The 20,342-nt window shown below is 39.9% G+C and overlaps 2 protein-coding genes across 9 annotated transcripts; one reads left to right on the top strand and one right to left on the bottom strand.

Moving 5' to 3' along the window:
- Positions 1 to 3,125: 3,125 nt before the first annotated feature.
- On the bottom strand, positions 3,126 to 5,500 carry nedd8 (NEDD8 ubiquitin like modifier). The gene is given in 4 exon segments (NM_001200371.1): positions 3,126 to 3,559; positions 4,807 to 4,889; positions 5,068 to 5,115; positions 5,382 to 5,500. Coding segments are annotated over 4 exon segments (270 nt in total). The 5' UTR covers positions 5,400 to 5,500; the 3' UTR covers positions 3,126 to 3,438.
- Positions 5,501 to 10,633: 5,133 nt separating this feature from the next.
- On the top strand, positions 10,634 to 17,369 carry LOC108267954 (GMP reductase 2). Of its 8 annotated transcripts, XM_017472554.3 has the most exons (12): positions 10,644 to 10,888; positions 11,358 to 11,423; positions 11,798 to 11,940; positions 12,318 to 12,517; positions 12,697 to 12,816; positions 12,984 to 13,067; positions 13,459 to 13,632; positions 13,761 to 13,842; positions 14,051 to 14,157; positions 14,265 to 14,307; positions 16,317 to 16,476; positions 16,713 to 17,369. In XM_017472554.3, exons 4-12 carry the CDS (start codon positions 12,431 to 12,433, stop codon positions 16,900 to 16,902), a joined length of 1,047 nt encoding a protein of 348 aa, XP_017328043.1. In that variant the 5' UTR covers positions 10,644 to 10,888; positions 11,358 to 11,423; positions 11,798 to 11,940; positions 12,318 to 12,430; the 3' UTR covers positions 16,903 to 17,369. The 8 variants fall into 8 exon arrangements, with proteins under 8 accessions (XP_053537915.1, XP_017328043.1, XP_017328047.1 ...); XM_017472558.3 differs by lacking the exon at positions 11,798 to 11,940 and having other exon boundaries at positions 11,358 to 11,392; positions 12,356 to 12,517; XM_017472555.3 differs by lacking the exon at positions 11,798 to 11,940 and having other exon boundaries at positions 12,356 to 12,517.
- The last annotated feature ends 2,973 nt before the right edge of the window (positions 17,370 to 20,342 follow it).

The raw sequence follows: 20,342 nt of genomic DNA, 5'->3' as shown, positions 1-20,342 counted from the left end.
AAACAGCACCACCTACTGGGTGAATTCATTACAAATTTAAGGTCATGCATCCATTCATGCATCCATTCATGCATCCATTCATCCATTCATGCATCCATTCATGCATCAAGACCTGCTTTTATCCTGGTCAGGGTTGCAGTAGATCAGGAGCCTATCCTGGGAACAGTGATGGAGGGCTCAAAGTGCCGGGATGCACCCGGATTAGGATGCCAGTCCCTCACAGGACACCATGTACACACACTCATCCACACCTAGGAGCTAATTGGAGTAGCCAGTCCACCTACCAGCTTGTTTTGGCGATGGGAGAAAGCTGGAGAACTGAAAGGAAACCCACTGGACACAGGCAGAAACATGTGAAACGCTATACAGACCTGAGCTCAGGCTCGAACCTGTAGCGGTTATACTGTAGCATCACAGACATTTTTCCAATTTAAATGTACACTCATTTTATTAGGAACACTATTCTAATACTAATCCCTTTGCTCTCAAAACAGCCTCAATTCTTCATGGCATGGATTCCACAAGATGTTGGAAACATTCTTTTGAGATCCTGGTCCATGCATCACACAAATCCTACAGATTGTTCAGGTGCGAATCTCCTGTAGTACCTCATCCCACGTTGAACTCATCGTCATGCTCATGAAACTTGCTTTGTGACATGGTCACCATTAGAAGTTGTGTAAATTGTGGCCACGAAGGGATGCACATTCCCTCAAAGCAACAATACTCAAATAGGCTGCGGCATTCAAGCGATGACTGGTTGGTATTAACGGGCCCAAAGTGTGACAAGAAAGCATTCCCCACACCATTATACCACCACCACCTGGACTGTTGACACAAAGCAGGTTGGGTCCATGGATTCATGCTGTTGTTGGCACCAAATTCTGACCTTTCCATCTGTGTGCCTCAGCGAAACTTGAGATTCATCAGACCAGTCTTCAATTCTCCAGTTTTGGTGAGCCTGTGCCCACTGCAGCCTCAGCTTTCTGTTCTTGGCTGACAGAAGTGCAACCCGACGTGGTCTCCTGCTGTTGTAGCCCAACCTCTTCAACATTCAACCTGTCCTGGATTGTGAGATGCTTTTCTGCTTACCACAATTGTACAGAGTGGTTATCTGAGTGACTGTAGCCCTTCAGCCAGCTCGAACCAGTCTGGCCACGCGCTGACCTCTCTAATCAACAAGGCGCTTCTCTCTGCAGGACTGCTGCTCTTTGGATGTTTTTTCTTTTGCAACATTCTGAATAAACTTTAGGGTTTTCTGTTTTGCATGAGAACCCCAGAAGATCAGCATTTATAGAAATAATCACACCAGCCTGTCTATCACCAACAATCATGCCATTGTCAAAATCACTGAGAGCACATTTCCCCCCACTCTGATGGCTGATGTGAATATTACCGAAAGCTGCTGGCCCGTGTCTGCATGATTTTATGCATTGTGCTGCTGCCACACAATTGGCTGATTAGATATTTGCATGCATGAGTAGAATAGAGCTGGGGTTATTAAAGGTTTGGCTGGTATTCAAAGTACATATTGAAGTAAATAATATGACAGTACATTTCAACTTACATAAATAGAACCAGTAGAGATTTCATACTCTACTATTGTGAAAAGTCCCACATGATTTACACCTCTCAAAGACTCATCATTGCTTTAGGAGATAATCTGACCTGGATACTGAACATTTGTACCCAAGAGCTGCTGCTATCATCATTCATCATCAAGACTCTCCTGCGCTCTTCCCAGGACTCTTCACTGAACATCCTTTCAACACTCCTAGCTCTGCTGGGATTTATAGTAAATAACTGTGGAAGAGTAATGATTAATAACCACAGTATACAATCTGGTGTCTATCAGATGAGTCTAGTTCCTCTCAAGGTTTCTTCTTCATGTGGTCTGAGAGAGATTCTCCATTCTACAGTCGCCTCTGCTCATTACGAGATGAAACCTACATCCAAATTTCTTTAAAGCAACGGTGTGTCAATGTCTATTAAAACACTATACAAATAAAATGAAATTGAATTGAACTGAACTGAGGAATCACTCCTGGCCTTGCTAGAGTTTTAATATGTGTCTGAGACAGAGTTTAAACAGTTGAGTGTTCGTATAAGCTTCATGAATCAATATACATTTTAGTTCTGCACCATGGTCATATTGAGCGACCATGTGTGATTGATTATAACTATGGGGGACTGTTAGTGTTGTATAAAGTACCCAATCATTCTACAAGTAAAAGTAAAAAACAATACCTTACTGCGAAACGGTTCGAGGAACAGTTGAGCCCTTTCCCAATAATGCCCTCCTTACACACTCTCTGATTTAGTGGACAGCTTCGTCTAGGCACTCACACCTGTGCCATCCATCCATCCATCTTCTGTATCACTTATCCTACACAGGGACAGCCTGGAGCCTATCCCAGGGCACGAGGCAAGGGACACACTGGACAGGGTGCCAACCTATCACAGGGCACAATTGGGCACACATTCACACACCCACTCATACACTATGGACAATTTAGAGATGCCAATCAGCCTACATCAAATGTCGTTGGACTGGGGGAGGAAACCTCCAGAGCACAGAGAGAACATGCAAACTCCACTCACACAGGGAGGTGGCAAGAATCGAACCCAAACCCTGGAGATGTGAGGCAACCATGCTAACCACTAATCCACCATGTCCCCCTGCCTGTGCCATATCCTTTCCCTTTTTAAATAACAGGTTTAACAGTCCTGTACAAGATGTTCAAAGTTTGGGATCTGTTTTATAACCAAACCCTGACTGATACCTTTTCCGAACTTCCAGGAAGAGTTGAACTTATACACAGATCACATGACACAATGGAGGTGAACTCAACTAATTATGTGACTTCTGCAAATGACATTGCTCCCCCCTCACCACCTCCACCTCAGTGCTGTGAACTATTTTGTGAAGTCATTACATACGTTCCAAATTAAATTCATTTCAAGATGTATTTGGAAAAGTTAAAGAGAATGAACACTTATGGAACAGACTTTAAATATTGATATGGAAAAATAAGTCAGTCATTCAGAGTGGATTTTCTCTTTAAAAATATTAACTGAGTCATCCTACTGTACATCCTCCATAATAACGACAGACTCGAAAACTCCAGGGGAGAAAAATGTCAATACTGTGTTTTATTGACTAATAATCCTATTGCATCAGTTTCACTTTAACAATAACTTCAGCATCACTCATCGTAAACTTCAACCAAGCGTGACAGTTCTCTAAGAAGGATAAATTAGGGGAAGAGTGATGCGGACAGGAAGAAGCTGTAGTTTGCTACAGGACATAGACACTTTGTTACACAATAACCAGCAGAGTCGCCACTGTGGAGTTTGGGTCAGATGATTGTTTAGGGAAGAGTGGCGTGTGTGTTGAGGCTGCCAGGTCACCTTTGCTGCTGAGGGCAGGTCTGGTGTTTATAAGGCCTGCAGGAGGTTGTTGGGGTGTTGATGCACTCGCCCTCCTCTTAGCGCAAGGACCAGATGCAATACAGAGCCTCCCTGGATTTTATAGTCTGCTGCTGTTTTCTCATCGTTCCTGAAGACAAGCAGAGGAATATTTAGAACTGGAATGGTTTCAAAGAGAGCATGTAGTTGTGACTGAAAAAATATCTTAATGGAGATCAAGTGAGAGCAGTGCTGGTTTTCCAGTAGCACTGAATATCAGAGCACACACACAGACAAACATGACAGTTATTTTAATAATTACATAAAAACTCCCAATATGAAGATTTAATCTTTTAAACCGTGGATAATGTAGCAGCTATGTATGCTGGTAAACGTGGATTTTCAGAATTACATGTTGACGCTGATCATTAGATAAACCCTGCATCACTGTGCAGACTAGAAAACGATTGGTGTACTAGAACTGCTGAGAAGAGTGAAACGCTGGACACTTTTTTTAAGTCACAGCCTGCCCTACGGAGCTCAGCTGCTGAGGTTTGAACATTTCAAGGCGTTTAACAGATAAGCAAGAGCACCACCGCACTATGTAAAGGTGGACTGGGTCTCTTTAATGCGTAAAGCATATAGTTTATGAAGTACAATGTGGATTTGAATCCGTCCGTACAGGATTTCGCAGTTTTTTTGTGATTGTTGAGGCCAAAAATGCTTGATTTTGCGGCTGAGTTTTTTTGTGCTGTTTGCAGAAAACTACTTGAATTGGTGAAATTGCAATTGCATGGTTTATCACAGTGATGTTTGTAGGTAAACAAGACCTTTTAGCTGTACTCATGTTCGACGCATGTGAATCGAAGAGGGCTTTGGCGGAATGCCAAATGGACAAACCCATCTGGCTATGTAATCTGCTACTGTTGTAAGGATGCTGCTTTGCTAGCTCTACTGCCATTCCTAGAACGTTCATAACTCGATCATACATGACGGGCATCAAACACACAAAAAAACATTCCATTTCTGACCAGAACTAAACAACCATTCAATTTTGTGCTGCATACTGCAGTGTTAATTAAATGAGTTTTTATTGATTTATTTATTTTTGACTTGGCATGTCTCCCTTCTTAACAACCACTCTCTTTCCCTGCTTATAATGACAACACTATAAATACTGACAACGCAAGATTTTATAGAAAATTTGTTCCCAGAAATATCCTCTTGAGAAGAGGATATTTAGAGGTCACAATAAACATTAAGGTTTAAAAATACCAAAGATCAATTATACTACACAACACATAGGATATACTTCACCACTAGCTTTAAGCATTATTCCCTACAGAAGTGTGTGTGTGTGTACACATATGTATACACCTGTGTGTGGACTTCTCTTACATCTGTTTTCCACTGTAGATGAGTCGCTGTTGCTGGGGTGGAATTCCCTCTTTTTCCTCCACTCTTTCTTTTATTCTCTCCACCTAAACACACACACACACACACACCTCATTATATCAAAGGCACAAATCTGACCTGCAGAGGATTGAACTCTGCTTAACTCTTAAATAGAGAACATACACAGTATATAAAAGTAAGGAACCACGGAAATAATAATAAAACTAGATACATGTATGATAAATGCACCGGAAGGAAACAAACCTTGTCTGTGGGCTCGATGTCGATTTCTATTTCTTTACCAGTCAGGGTCTAGATGAGGAAAGAACAGTGCACAGCGGCTGGTTAGCTGCTTAACATTAAGCTCATAAAAATATAAAAATATGATTAAATCCCACACTTTTATTGATATGGTTTTAGTGCACAGAATATGTAGAAATCTACTCCGCTTGTGTTATAAAAGCTGCCGTGTAAACAGAGTGACGTTACAGCCTGCTAAAGTGCTCGGCTAACTTCGCTGGCTAACTCCGCTAGCTAACCGGCAGCGTGAATGAAATAACATCTTCCCGATTTCTTACCTTAACTTTAATCAGCATTGTGGCTTTTGTTTTGCTTGAACAAACGCGGTGAATAAAGGCAAAAAAGTTAAACCAATGAAGCAGGAAGATAAGACAGAATATCTCTCTCTATCAATAATTCCCTGGATTTATGTTTTGCATTCAATTGAAGTTCCTGAGTAACTCACAAATCATTCCTACCATACACTAGCCTGAATTAAGAGTTCCGACAGAAACCACAGGACTAAATTAATTTTCTCGGAAATAACATAAATATAATGACAAACATAAGTGCGAATAGAATTAATAAGTATTTGTTTTATATGTAATCCAACAAATATGTAAACAATCTGTGTTTAACTTGGGACGGAACTAAATGCTAAGTAGCAGGTTAACATGGGTTGCCAGGTCAGCGTGACAAAATCCACCCTCTAAAACGTTTTCGACACTTCAGCATTAACAAAGCTTCAATTAGTAAAGCAGTGTTACAGAAAAGAAGCAATACCCCACTTATCAACAATACCCCAGTTATGCCGAGGATCAAATGAATTGCTGGCGTAACAGAATATATAGGTACCAAAATGTTATATAACCACAAACATACTGACATAATAGAAACCCTCAAAGAATTTGTAATGGTTTTAATGAGAATTGTATTTGTTTTAATGGAAACTGTAATGGTCCCTGTGGATCTCTAGTGGTAATTTGTTGCCCTCTATTTGTAGCTCTATGTTATGTCTAGTGGATACCATTAAGGACCAATAATGGTAATGGTTTTAATAGTTAGCTGAGGATTTGAAATGGTATTTATAGTGGAAACCGTTATAACTTATGTGATGGTTGATATAGTTTTTCCCCCCTCAGAAATAGTAGACCCATCACTGTAATGTTTTAGTTTATCTTCAATTATCTGAAGGACATGTTCCGAATTAAACAGATACACCTACAAACAGATTAACAGACTTAATTCTCAAACCCCTTAAAATTTTCCAAATTTTTACCACATATAAAACCAATATAGTTATTTAAACATACAGCATCAGTGTGAAGCAGTTTGTTGGTGAATAAGACTGATCCCTAAAAGAATCAATTCCTCAATTCCAGGCTTTTGGGAATCGAGACTCGACTCCACAGCGTTGCACTCGATTCCACACAGTGGCCTTGTAATAGCTTGATCTAGACAAGTTATCACTTTATATGGTTAATAACTATAATAATAATAACTGAACCTACAATATATGCAGCAAATCCTTTTTGTTGTTGTTCAGATCTATCTTCTCATATGTTAATTGGCTGATGATAGCTTGTCTTGTTCTCTAGAGACATATAGTGCCATGGCTCCAAAGGTCATTTTCATGAATGACATGTTTTGGACACAGGTGAGGTTATGCTAGCCTGGATATGTTTTGTATGTTTATATAGATACCTATATATCTATAAGCCTTAAGAAAATCTTAACGGCGTTGTGGGTGTCGCGGTGGGGCGGAGTCCAGGTCGGGATCGTCTTTCTGCAATTTAGCACACTGAGAAACAGATGAGGGCCCTGCCTGACATTTTTTTTCTCTCTCTCTTTTATGTGCCTCGCTCTGCCATTCAGCAAATGCCTTCCAGTCAGCCAAAAACTGCACTTCGCTCTTTGTTTTAGGGTCTCTCTCTCTCTCTCTCTCTCTCCTTTGTCTCTAAATTAAGTTTCAGTTCTTCTAACTGTCTGAGGCTAAAACTACCTTTCAGGGAAAGCACATTCTTTAACCCATACATCATATTGGTTCAAACATCCTTCCCCATAAATCACATGCATAAATGTGATATTAGGATCAACATATGAGCACCCTGTACATACCATAGCATGTGTCACAGGATGTGTTTTGCTACATGTTTTTCCCATATTTTATTTTATTTTATTTTTATTTTTACAGCTTCTGTAACTTTCAAAGTTTTAATCAATTTAACACGCTATGAAAATCAAGTGAATATGCATTCTCATGCACAGACAGAAAAGGTTCAAATGTGTGCCAAATCTCTAGACATTCAATGAATCATATAACCTATAGGTTCAATAGAGCAAACCTTAAGAATGTAAAAGAGTTTACCTATGAGGGCGAGTCCACATACAGCAATTTGGTAGGAGTTATAGTTTTCTCTTCCCTTCTTTTTATTTATTTATTATTTTTTATGTCAGTAAAATTTACTTATGCGTTAAAGTTGCCAAACGTATTATGTACCGCTGATATGATGGAAAGAGTCATGGGGCATGCCACTTGATAATAACCCACCGAAAAAATACTGCGCTTCTTAATAAGTACTCTCTTTACTTATTTATTGCTTGAACCAGACTCTTTCCGTTTAACAAATATTTTACCATTATTATATCTCTCTCTATATATATATACCCGTTGGTATATATCTTAGTTTTGAAGCTGCGATCTAAAAAACACCGATATCTCTGCCGTCGCACAGGCGAAGTTCCTGGAACTTCTTATAAGAAATCGCTCCATGTAATACTTCTCTCTCAATGTAATACACATATTTCTTATATCATTTACTAACTTCCATACAGACAGCAATACACAATGACTTCATAAAATTCTAATTCTAAATTCTTGAAGATTCCTACTAGTTAGTGGTAAGTCTGCATCACTCTTTCGCTTTGCACAATAAAGATCAAACCGCCTGCGCCCAACACAGACTTCAGGGTGAAACCTTTCCATGAGTGTCCTCCGGTTTGCTTGTTGTCCAGAAAAGCTGAAAGACTCGTGCAGCCCAGCCAAGAGATGCCAAATTGTAGTGGAAATTAGACAACACTCACAGACTCATCCTCTGAAGGTAAAAAGGTTTATTACAGAAAGATGGTTAATACTGGATAGAATAAAGCAGGGTAGAATAATGAGAGCGGTTGTATATAAAGCGCTTGTGCTGAACCACTACTGTATATATGAATATGAAAGGCTGTGTTTTAAGGTCTTGGAAGATGTGCAGATGAACCTTGAACAGAAGAACATGTTTGTGTCTCTGTAAGCAGAGAAACATTCTGTACTGATCTCAGTGACATGACATGACCTTCTTAGGTGTTCTCCTCGGATGAACATAAAAAGAACAAGAACAAAACTATTTAATGTATAAATGAGAGGGGTGTACCTTTTGTGAGATACTGTACATACATATTGTGAGGGAAATTACTCATTTATACTTTGTAATAATTTTGTTCTTGTTCTTTTTATGTTCATCCGAGGATAACACCTAAGAAGGTCATGTCATGTCACTGTGATCAGTACAGAATGTTTCTCTGCTTACAGAGATACAAACATGTTCTTCTGTTCAAGGTTCATCTGCACATCTTCCAAGACCTTAAAACACAGCCTGTTTGAACTGCTTCGAACTGCTTCTTACCAGTACACAGAAGTGTGTCATGCTCTGTGTTTCATATATACAGTAGTGGTTCAGCACAAGCGCTTTAGACCGCTCTCATTATTCTACCCTGCTTTAATCTATCCTGTATTAACCATCTTTCTGTAACAAACCTTTTTATCATCAGAGGATGTGTCTGTGAGTGTTAGACACTGCTACAGTGAGTATGGATCTGCAACAACTACACCTGCTTTCAGCCGAGATTGGCCCACATAGCAAAAACTGTCTGTCGGCCAGAAGTGGTGTGAACAGTCGGCAGGGCTCTGGGCAACTACCTTTTCACCGATACCGGCATTGAGCCGACAGTGACGCATTTCTAACAGAGTCGGGCCAAATGTGCTTGCTATCTGGGTTGTTCTTTGTGTTGTTGTGATTCTTCTTCGTGGTCGTCCTTCACAACAAAAGACATGCTTTACTACTTCTTTTGTATTTTACAGCAGGTGGCATCCATAATGTATTACTGTCACCTGCTGTCTCACTGTAACTTACTATTTCTCATTTAAATTTGACCTAAGTCTTGTCCTCCTTAGGAAATTATACAGATATCTCTGTCCTTGGTCATTATTTCCACTTTCTACTATACTTTTACTATTATACTCTATATATACCTATTTCCTGTAGCCAATTCTTCAACTCTTGCCTTTCTTGTATAAATTTCTTACATGATATAAAGATGTGCTTAATTGTTTCCTCCTCCTGGCATTCATCACATAGCCTTGTCGGGTGTTTCCCTATAACATGAAGAGTTTTGTTTAACTTGCAATGTCCAATCCTCACTCTAATTATTAGGACTTGTTCCTCACTTTTATTTCCCTTCTTACTTTACATTATATTTTATATCATGTACAGATGTCTCCCTTTGATTTCATTATCCCACTGCTGCTTCCATTTTGCCATTATCTTCTTCCACACTAGACTCTTCCCTTCTGCTTTGATCATTTAATTTTGATCTCAACATGTTTTTATTTTATTTTTTTTTATTGCTTCTTTTGCCAGTTTGTCTACTTTCTTGTTTCCCTGGAGACCCACATGTGCTGGTACCCACATAAATGTGATGCTTCTCCCTTGCCTGCTTATTCTTGAGTTTGTAAATAAAATCTCATAAAGCAATTCATGATAGTTTCTTGTTACACCAGACTTTATACTCATAAGGGCAGATACCGAATCACTACATATTAAAACGTTGTCACATCTGGTTTGTTCGATCCATTCTAATGCTAATAATATAGCATATACCTCAACTGTATATACACGTAAGCTGTCAGATGTTCGTTTGTTTACTCCCACGTGATATCTAGGGACATATACCGCAGATCCTGTTACCTCTGTTTGTAAATCCTTTGACCCATCTGTAAAAATTTGAATGCTATCTTTGTACATATTGTCCCTGTGTTTATAATATTCACTGACTATAAAGACCTGCTTTACTGCTCTGGACTGACTCCTGTAGGCCAGGAGGGGTAGTGCAAGTTGTCGTAATGCGCATGCGTCGACCGCCCGAGTACGCGTATATGTCTAATGAAGTATACTTTGAAAGGCTACACGTACTACTGTGCGCACACGTTAGCGTACGCGTAAAAAAAACCCCCAAAGCTTCTGGTATACTTAAAAAAATTATTACCGGTGAAGAATTGTCATGAGCACATTGTCTCAGTACCTGAGATGTCGTTCTCCTTCTCCTCCTAGTGGAACAACAGAGACTAGCTTTACTTTTCTCTCTCTATTTTTTTCTACGTGATGGACGTGTTAAATTTCCCGGTATGTTTGACATGCTTGATATAATGCATGTAAAACGACAAAAACAAACAAACAAACAAACAATTCAAAATCTCCTAATTCAGAGCAACAGTTGTAGAGCGGGAGGTGAAAACTGCGAACCTGGCAACACGGAGGCAGTAGCGACAGTTTGTGGTTAAACATGTCCTCGCTTTGTAGTCCGTGTACTGTAGACAGACCTCCCAACGAGTTCGCGAGGACATTTTGGGGTTATAAAACTACACTGCTTACATCACTGTAGACCTCCAAGGCACAAATAGCGCCTTTTTCATGTCGCTTCCTGAACAATAAGGCGAACCGCTTTCTCTATTCATCACATTCTCCAGTGACACTGACAGCAGCACAAGGTAACGCATTACCCATGTAAACACTGCGTATACACATGTGTATATATTTTATACATATCACCTTTTATTGTGATCTGTGTATTTCATGCCCTTCAGCTGCAGATATAACAGTGAGCAGTGCTACAGCTAACTTACATCACTTACAGGAACACATGGCCCACTAATATTATTCTACAATGACACATCTGTTAACATCAGAAATTCCCAGAGCTCCAGTAGTGAGAATGTTTTGAATTCCAGTCCAGCCAGAGCTTAATTGTTATAGGAAACTTTTAAGAATTTGTTTTTGCATCATTCAAACGTTTTATCTTTGGTATCTGACATAATACTTGACATGATTTATGGGGTTTAACTTCACTAAATGCCACAGGGATCATCTAAATCTACCTCCAGATTTCTGTAAAGCTGCAGAAATGCTGTAATTTTACACTGAACTGAGTTTATTTCCACCTCTCTTTCTTTCCCACAGCTGAAGCGTAAGAGAGTTTCTGGAGAACTTCTAAGGTACAAGAACACACTAGACATAGCTTTTGCGGTGAGGATTTTATGTTTACACCAAAATTTGAAGCTGTGTGACTGCCAGACACCACAAGCTAGTTATTACATGATGATGATACTGTGTATATTAATATTGCACTTTATTAAGAGAATGATGCAGCTCTCTGAGAAATGCTGGTATGAAGTGTCTGTGCTTTTCTAACGTTATTGTTACTGACTGTTACAAGTTACAGAGTTGAAATTACAGTCTAATTTGGTACCAGTTGTTTAATTAAAATTTTTTTGTAATGTGGTTCCACTGTTTTGTTTGCAAAACCTCAGGAAAGCTCAATTTCATGATACATACACTACCGGTCAAAAATTTACACACACATTCTTTATTTTTATTTATTCTTTCTCTCCACATTTTAGAATAATAATAATAACGTCATCAAGACTCTGGAGTAACACAAATGTAACTATGGGAATTATCTTGTGATTTAACACAAGGACACCACAGGACTCCACATGACTCCACATGCCGCAAGACACTGAACCCCAAGTTGCTCCTGATGGCAAGTTAGTGCCTTGCATGGCAGCTCTGCTACCATTGGTGTGTGAGTGTGTGTGTGTGTGAATGGGTGAATGAGACACAGTGTAAAGCACTTTGTAGAACCGCTAAGGTTAAAAAAGCGCTATATAAGTGCAGACCAGACCAGACCTACAGATCAAAAGATTTTTAAGATCATGAGAAACATTTCAGTTGAGTGTCCCAAACTTTTGACCGGTAGTGTATATAGAGTGCATCGTGAGGATATTTTCACACATCCCAATATGAAACATTATAAACATTTCAAAGAATTTATTTTTGAATGGACAGGAAGCTTTAGCCTCTTTGCTTTCTGACATGTCCGAAACATTATACATTTCCACTTCTCATTCTTTCCAGCAGGAGCGTGAGACAGTTTTCCTATCTGTTTAAACAAATAGGAGGCACAAAGGACACACTGCTACACAGTGCAGAGATACTGTTTTCACACACACACAGATACAGTAACAGCAGCCATGCCTCGCATCGAGAACGACATCAAACTCGACTTCAAGGATGTGCTCCTCCGTCCCAAACGCAGCACGCTCAAGTCCCGTAGTGAGGTACAAGGGTGTCTGTTTAATTAATGTACATTTGAAATGGCATATTGCCTTAATAATCCAAATTATACATGCATTTACAATGGCTGATTGTCAAAAGATACATTTTTCATCATACGTTAAGCCTTTCTCTCTCTCTCTCACATTCTCCGTCTTCTTTCTTTTATACTCCTGTTTGTTAGGTGGACCTGATGCGCAGCTTTACTTTCCGAAACTCAAAAGGCAGTTACAGAGGTATTCCCATCATCGCTGCTAACATGGACACGGTTGGAACCTTTGAGATGGCCGTGGCACTGCATTCGGTACGAGTGTTAACGCACTTCCTGTGTATAACCTACAATGTTTGACTTCAACGCTGTACAATAAGATCATTGTTGTTACAGAAAGTAATTTATTTGTTCTGGGTTAAAGCAGACTTAATCTCATGAACTTCTGTAAGAAGGTTAACCAATCCACTGTTTTGCTCCAGTTCTCACTTTTCACTGCCGTCCACAAACATTACTGCGTAGACGACTGGAAAGAGTTTGCAGCGAAGCACCCAGAATGCCTAGAGGTAAAAAAAAAAAATGGAAATCAGGTTTGGCTTCTTTGCGTACAATGCTGTAGTTTATTTCTGTATTATGTCAAGTATGATTTGTCAGCTTATCATTTCTGTAGTAATAACTCATTCACAGGGACTTGTATGGTGGACTTGTATGGAAGTTCAACAGTAAACAGATTTATAATAAACAGAGAAAATTCCTGTGGTATAAAAGGAATAAAACACTTTGGGATGTGGTGTCAGTGGAAAACTTCAGGAAGATAAAAGTAATTCAGTTTTGAAGTGGGCCTCATCACACCACCTCGTCATGTTTTATTCCTTACTTAGTAATGATTACACTGTAATCCTGCTCTGAAGGTCACTTTCTCTCTTTCTGTCTGTGTCTCTCTCCGTCTGTCTTCAGAGCGTGGCCGTCAGCACTGGAACAGGCGAGAATGATTTCGAGAGGCTCGCTGCTATTTTGGCGGCTGTGCCTCAGATACAGTACGTTTGTGTCGACGTAGCGAATGGATATTCGGAGCACTTTGTGCATTTTGTCAAGGACGTGAGGCAGAAGTTCCCTTCACACACCATCATGGTCAGTGGTTCACCCTGTCTGGCAAACACAGCACATTGTTTATACAGACAGATAGTGAAGTAGAGTGTATTTGTGTGGTTGATAAGACAGTGGGATTGTTGTAAGCATAGTTGTAAACTTCTGTCAAGGCTGGAAACGTGGTCACGGGAGAGATGGTGGAGGAGCTGATTCTCGCTGGAGCTGACATCATTAAAGTGGGCATCGGTCCAGGTGACAACACACAGTCATATCACTCAATTCTTATGAAGCTAGAACAAGTGGCTTTTGGGTTGAACAGCTTTGCTTAACGTCATGTAATCATCATACACTAGTATCTGTGTGTCATTTATTATGTATGTTTGATTTATCTGGCATTTATAATTTATAACGTATCAAATTTATCTGACGTACATCATATATGCTGTTTTTTTCTGTGTAGGCTCAGTGTGTACAACCCGTAAGAAGACAGGTGTGGGCTACCCTCAGCTGAGTGCTGTAATCGAGTGTGCTGATGCTGCACATGGCCTGGGTGGACACATCATCTCTGTGAGCTACAGTTATCTGCTTAGTCCACATTAGTGAACCAAGGCATTTGTGGGAGAGCAGATGCTCTTGCTAGATTTGAATTCTTTTCTTTATGGTTTTTCACCCAGGATGGAGGATGTACCTGTCCTGGTGATGTCTCTAAGGCTTTTGGTATGTTTCACTGCTCTGGATTATGGTGCAATCTGTTTATTACACAGTACTAGCATTTTGCTTGCTGTTATTAAAATAATTTCATCTCAGAATGTTACTGTTAAAGATATTACTGTAAACAGGGGATAGATTTTGTGTTCTACGATGTGCATCCTAACGCTTCAGAAAGACATGAGAACACTATCTGTAGATTTGCCTTTATACATGTCTTGGTATGTTGTCTGTAAAAGTCCACTACAGCACCATGTTCAATTGCTGCTTTGCCTTCCATGAAGAAAAAAAGTAAGGGGAAGTGTGATGATATCTTTGTGTCACTGGCGGATTCTGGTAGGGGTGCAATAATTATTTGAAAAGTAAAAATACTACTCGAATTTCGCTAAATGTTGCTTGGCTGGTTGTAAATACAGTGAATGCATGTTAAATCCTGAGCACCCAAACTAAAACTCACAGTTATAACTAAATGCACTGGGTGGCGCTGTAGAGTATAGTGTCTATTACATGACTGACAGGAGACTTTGGCAAACATAAACAAGGACCATAATTTTTCCAATCAGGTTTTCTCAGTGACTTAATACACTTTTGCTAAAGCCACAGCTTAACACGTGGTTGTTGTTTTTTTCTGATTCATTGGTGGACAGAAAGTACAAAGTGCTTCAACAAACTTGGCTGTTTAGCAAGACATTAACTGTGTGTCTCTGGAACATCTTTGTTCTCCACAGCCGGCCTAATCGTTTACAGACTAGGGAGCCGACTTTCACCTGTACATGTAGATACTGTATGCTTGTTTTTCCAACAAGAACATGTGAAACAATATAAACACGACATCCAAGTGCTTATGTTGGATCTGTACGTTAATTGGGGCTGTGTGCTTTATTAGCATTTTTTTTTTTCGCTCTGCGTGAGCTTAAATGCTTTTGTTCTGTACTGTTTTGTTTACACACATTGCTTAATGTTTTGAGCTAAAAAAAAAAAAAAGCTTGTTGTGGATATAAGCTAATTATAAGCTTGTTCTGAAACGGTGACAAAATCTTAATGATTAAGAAAAATCACGTCTTTCTCATTAAACTTCATTTAAATAAACGAATAAATGAATATATTTTTATGAGCTCAAATGTTCAAATAGAATATTATTGAATAATGCCCATCTCTAGATACTGCGCCACTGGGCTTAGCTCCAATTCCTCTAGTGGAGATGTCAGAACATGTGTGATTATGGCTGCATCTGAGGAATTTGAAGTGGGCAGGCTGCCATGCACAAGCTTTGCATGTCTAGGTAAGACCATGGTGCTAGAAACTCCTACTTTTCAGCCATGACACGAAGACATGCGTTAGTGATGGAGACAAGAGAATGTGTTCACTACTGAGGCTTTGTTAGCTGAAGTTTCCTCTTTTGGTGCATGAATTTGGGTGTCCTACTTGCATAAAGGGCGATTGTTACAAGAGATGCCACCCAGCAGGTGTAGGAGAGTATATGTACGGGTTTAGATCGAAGATCTAAGTGTGGCAAAGTAAACTGTGAACTTTAACAGCATATCAACATTCTCCAGATGAAAGCTGTGTGGCTAGCTCTACATTCAGAAACCCCAAAGAAATCACAAGGTAGTGATTAGTGTGACCCAAGACCATTACAGTATTGTTTTACATCTATAACCAAAGTGGGGAAAAGGTCTTGGAAAATGCTGAGGTTGGCATGCAAACAGTGGAATTGGATGGATGCCCATCTTCTGTCTCTAGGCTGTTGAAACTGGATAAATTGGTTTACAAACTTAGACTTGCCCTAAATCAGAGTATTATCAACTTACTTAGGGGGCAGGTGCTCTGGACCACTATGAATGCCAAATAAAATTAAGAGTATAGAATGGGAGGCTACAAAAGCAACTTGTGACAACTTTTCAGAATCAACAAAGCCACTTACATTTCCCTACCTATTTTCCATGGATTTTGTGCTCCATGTGTCTAATATTCTCTGAACTATATTTGATTGATTGGCTGTGTTGTGTGACGGACAGGTGCGGGAGCGGACTTCGTGATGCTAGGTGGAATGTTGGCAGGTCACTCTGAGAGTGGGGGTGAGACCATTGAGAAAAACGGCAAAAAGTACAAACTGTTCTACGGCATGAGCTCCGATATGGCCATGAAGAAGCACGCAGGAGGAGTAGCAGAGTACAGGTGAGAGAAAGACTGGCAAAGGACTGAGTACAGGGTAGAAAAATCAGGATGTAAAGTCATTACACCATGTTTTAACATGTGTAATGTTATCAGACAGGATATCAGGCAGCATGCAGTACAGATATATTCTATTATTCCTGTTGTCTTGGGTACCAGTCCCTGGAAATGATTTTCAGAGAGAGCAGTTTAAAAAAAAAAAACTCAAACAACTCTCTCTCTCTCTCTCATGGATGCAGGGCGTCTGAGGGTAAGACAGTGGAGGTGTCCTATAAAGGGCCAGTGGAGGTCACTGTGAAGGACGTACTGGGTGGTGTTCGCTCCACTTGCACCTACGTGGGAGCTGCAAAGCTGAAGGAGCTGAGTCGCCGTACCACCTTCATTAGAGTGACTCAGCAACTCAACACTGTGTTTGGAAACAACGACTAACACATTGCTGTTGCTCATGAGTGCTGGTCTGGTCTGACAGATTTACTGCATTCAATTAAAAAAAAGAGATAAACTTGGCCAGATTCATGCAAAGGTTTAGAATTTGCACAGATTTTGTAGTCATTCTGTATTAGTCACCTGACATTCACACACAAATGCACACAGTGACAAACCTCACAGCTTTTCCTGCAGCAGTGTTATGGTTGTGGCTGGCAAGGCTAAGAGAAATTCACCTGCTTAGACTGCATATAAAGACTTTTATCATTTGAACATTTTTATCGTTACTAGTAGTGTTTCTTAAATTTAATTCTCCAGGAAATATTCAAGATCATATATAAAACCCCAAACTGGACCAAAACTCAGACAACAATTGTTGCCATTCCACTTAGTTTAGTATAAATAATGTTTTATAAATATCCTCTATGCACTGATGAATAAAGCAGACGACTGTCATCTTGGTACTGCAATGATCTTATTGTTGGTTTATGTTTATTATGGTTGTATGAAGTGTGTGTCACGTAATGGAGGTTAGGACCGATGCAATGGCAGATAAGAGCTTTATTAAAGAGAGGCAGGCAGACAAATCCAAATCGTGAAACAAAAGCGTGGTCAGGAACAGGTAGTGGGTCAGGTGATCTGCAAATGGTCATAAACTAGGCAAGGCAAAAGCATGTAACAAGAAACAAGATCAAAGACCATGAAACAAAACGAGGAACAGGGTACAAACGCTTAGTACAGTGATAACACTCAATACTTCGTGACATACATAGATACACGAGGGGTTTAAATAACAAACATAATCGACAGCAGAAAACAATGATGACACATACGGGAAACAACCAGTGAAAATACAGTGGCAGAGACAGGACAGAAATTATCACAGATGCATGTGTCAAATGTAAACAAAGTCAAGGTCTCTGAAAACCCAGAAAAGTGCTCGCACTTCGGGTTTCCGAGCACGCTGCATGCTACAGCACTTACCACGAGGGGAAATCGTGACTGTGTGTGTGTGTTTTATAATCCTAATCATTCCAACAAATATTTCAGTTTAAGGGCCTAGTTTAAGGGCTTAAAATAAGTTGTAGAAAATGATAGAAACAGTTGGGCTCATTGGTTCAGTTGGGTTCATTTATTGCATTTCACATAATAGAATCATGAGTGTGAAGCCCATTTTATACCCAAAGCATCATGGTCCACATGCAATGGGTCATGAAGCATTAATTCCTGGGCTGCACTTGCATTGGCTTAGTAAACATAATGTGCAAATATTAAATACATACATTCAATATATTTTTATAATATGAACATTCATTACCACTGTACTAGATCCGATGTGATTTTACTTCTACACTTGGTAGCAGATATAAAAGTTTTACCTGATGCCAGAGCACTCACTGTTACAGTAGTCTGCAGATAGAAATATCGCCCATGTGCTGTTGCAGCTTGAACCTTAATTAAGCGCTTCAAAGACACCACCTCACTTATGTTTCGTTATAAAAAAGGTGTGTCTCACAAATGAACACAAACCAAAGTACACCAACTGAAAACCAGAATTTTGGGCCAAAGCGTGTTTACTTTTATCCTCTTCTCATTGAGAAAATATCCCTCTTAAAATGAGTGAGTATTTTGACAGAAGCGATGTGTTAAATCGTGCTAAAACAAGTGTCATCTGTAAAATGTTATTTATCTTGTGAAACAGACTTAAGCAATAACGCTAAACTGTAATCAGAGAGGCCCTGCGGCCTTCAGTGCACGTCGCAGCGCCATCTGCAGGGGAGATCGTGAAATTGATCAGTTTCTTCACTTGGAAAAAAAACAGGTTCACTTCTTCCACCGCCGTCATCTGCAAATTTAAAGGAGACCTATTATGCCCCTTTTTACAAGATTTAATATAATTCTCAGATGTCCCCAGAATGTGTCTGAAGTTTCAGCTCAAAATACCCCGCATTTATTATACCATGCTGTAAATGCCCCTTTTTGGGTGGAAGCAAAACACGCTGTGTTCGTGTGTCTCTCTAAATACAAATGAGCTGCTGCTCCACACCATGAGGGGAGTGAAGGAGCATTAGGTAGTGTATATAAAATGACAGATAAAGCATTGTCTTTATTGTAAACAATAAAGCACGCCAGACACATGGGTTTTCTCAGCCACATGATACACTGAGGCCATGGCTTAACCCATCATGCTTTACAAATATTTCCAGGTTGTCACGATTTAGAGGCGGAGATGGATAAAAGTGCAGAAATAGACACAAATCTAAAGCTATAGAACTTGTTGCAAAAAAATAAGGCAAAGACTAAACATAAACCAAAGACCTGAACAAAGCAACAGAGACAACGGCAAAGAAAGACAAATGTAAGACAAGGAGTGCAGTGCAAACTGTAGCTATAAACTCATTAATATGGCGTGATTCAGGTGCAGGTGGTCATGTGACTGATGCAGCGAGGAGCCTGCTGGGAACTGTAGTTCAGAGTTCCTTCTCTGGAATACATGACCCCCTCCCCTGGCAGTCCTGGCCCTCTGGACAAAATGTCTTCACAACCCCTTAGATCCCAAGGCAGGCAGGCATTGTTCAACAGAACTGGCATAAAATTAGCCATGAAAATGTTCGAATAGGTGTCCGCTATAATGTACACCCTTTAGATTTTTCCATCCATCCATCCATCCATCCATCCATCTTCTATACCACTTATCTTTTTCAGGGTCACGGGGAACCTGGAGCCTATCCCAGGGAGCATCGGGCACAAGGCGGGGTACACCCTGGACAGGGTGCCAATCCATCGCAGGGCACACAATCACATACACACTCACACACCCATTCATACACTACGGACACTTTAGACATGAGAATCAGCCTACCATGCATGTCTTTGGACTGGGGGAGGAAACCGGAGTACCCGGAAGAAACCCCCGCAGCACAGGGAGAACATGCAAACTCCACACACACAGGATCCCGTGGGAATCGAACCTGGAGGTGTGAGGCGAATGTGCTAACCACTAAGCCACCGTGCACGCTCCTTTTAGATTTTTGATAATAAAATAAACTATTAAATCACATGTAAATTTTATATGAATTTCACTACCGAATGGACCCATACACAAAATATGCCATAATTTAAAGCTCAATAGCATTTAAAGGAAATGATGTACAGTCACATAACCAACTGTAAAGTGTTCAGCTAGGTGTCTGCTATAACACACATGTTAGATTTGATATTTTTGACACCTAGATGAAAACTTTACAGTTGGTTATATGACTGTAAGTTATTCACTTCAAATGCTATTGAAGTTATAAACGTGTTTAACAATGTCGTATGTAACTTTAGAGATGGTCCCTTAACTTCCACATAACCTTGAACATCGAACGTCCAACGTCAAGCCAACTTTATTAAAGTCAATAACAATGACCCTTAGTTAAGTAAAGCCTAAAGTGCAGCAA

Source organism: Ictalurus punctatus, chromosome 7 (genome assembly GCF_001660625.3).
Source record: "Ictalurus punctatus breed USDA103 chromosome 7, Coco_2.0, whole genome shotgun sequence".
Classification (NCBI taxonomy): domain Eukaryota; kingdom Metazoa; phylum Chordata; class Actinopteri; order Siluriformes; family Ictaluridae; genus Ictalurus; species Ictalurus punctatus.
This window is presented reverse-complemented; position numbering and strand designations above follow the sequence as displayed.

Excerpts from the sequence above, each read along its gene's own strand:
- LOC108267954 (XM_017472558.3), top strand. The coding sequence starts at position 12,431 with ATGCCTCGCATCGAGAACGACATCAAACTCGACTTCAAGGATGTGCTC. Across the intron at positions 13,633-13,760 it reads TCCCTTCACACACCATCATG|GCTGGAAACGTGGTCACGGG; the intron begins GTCAGTGGTTCA and ends ACTTCTGTCAAG. Across the intron at positions 14,158-14,264 it reads TGGGTGGACACATCATCTCT|GATGGAGGATGTACCTGTCC; the intron begins GTGAGCTACAGT and ends TTTTTCACCCAG.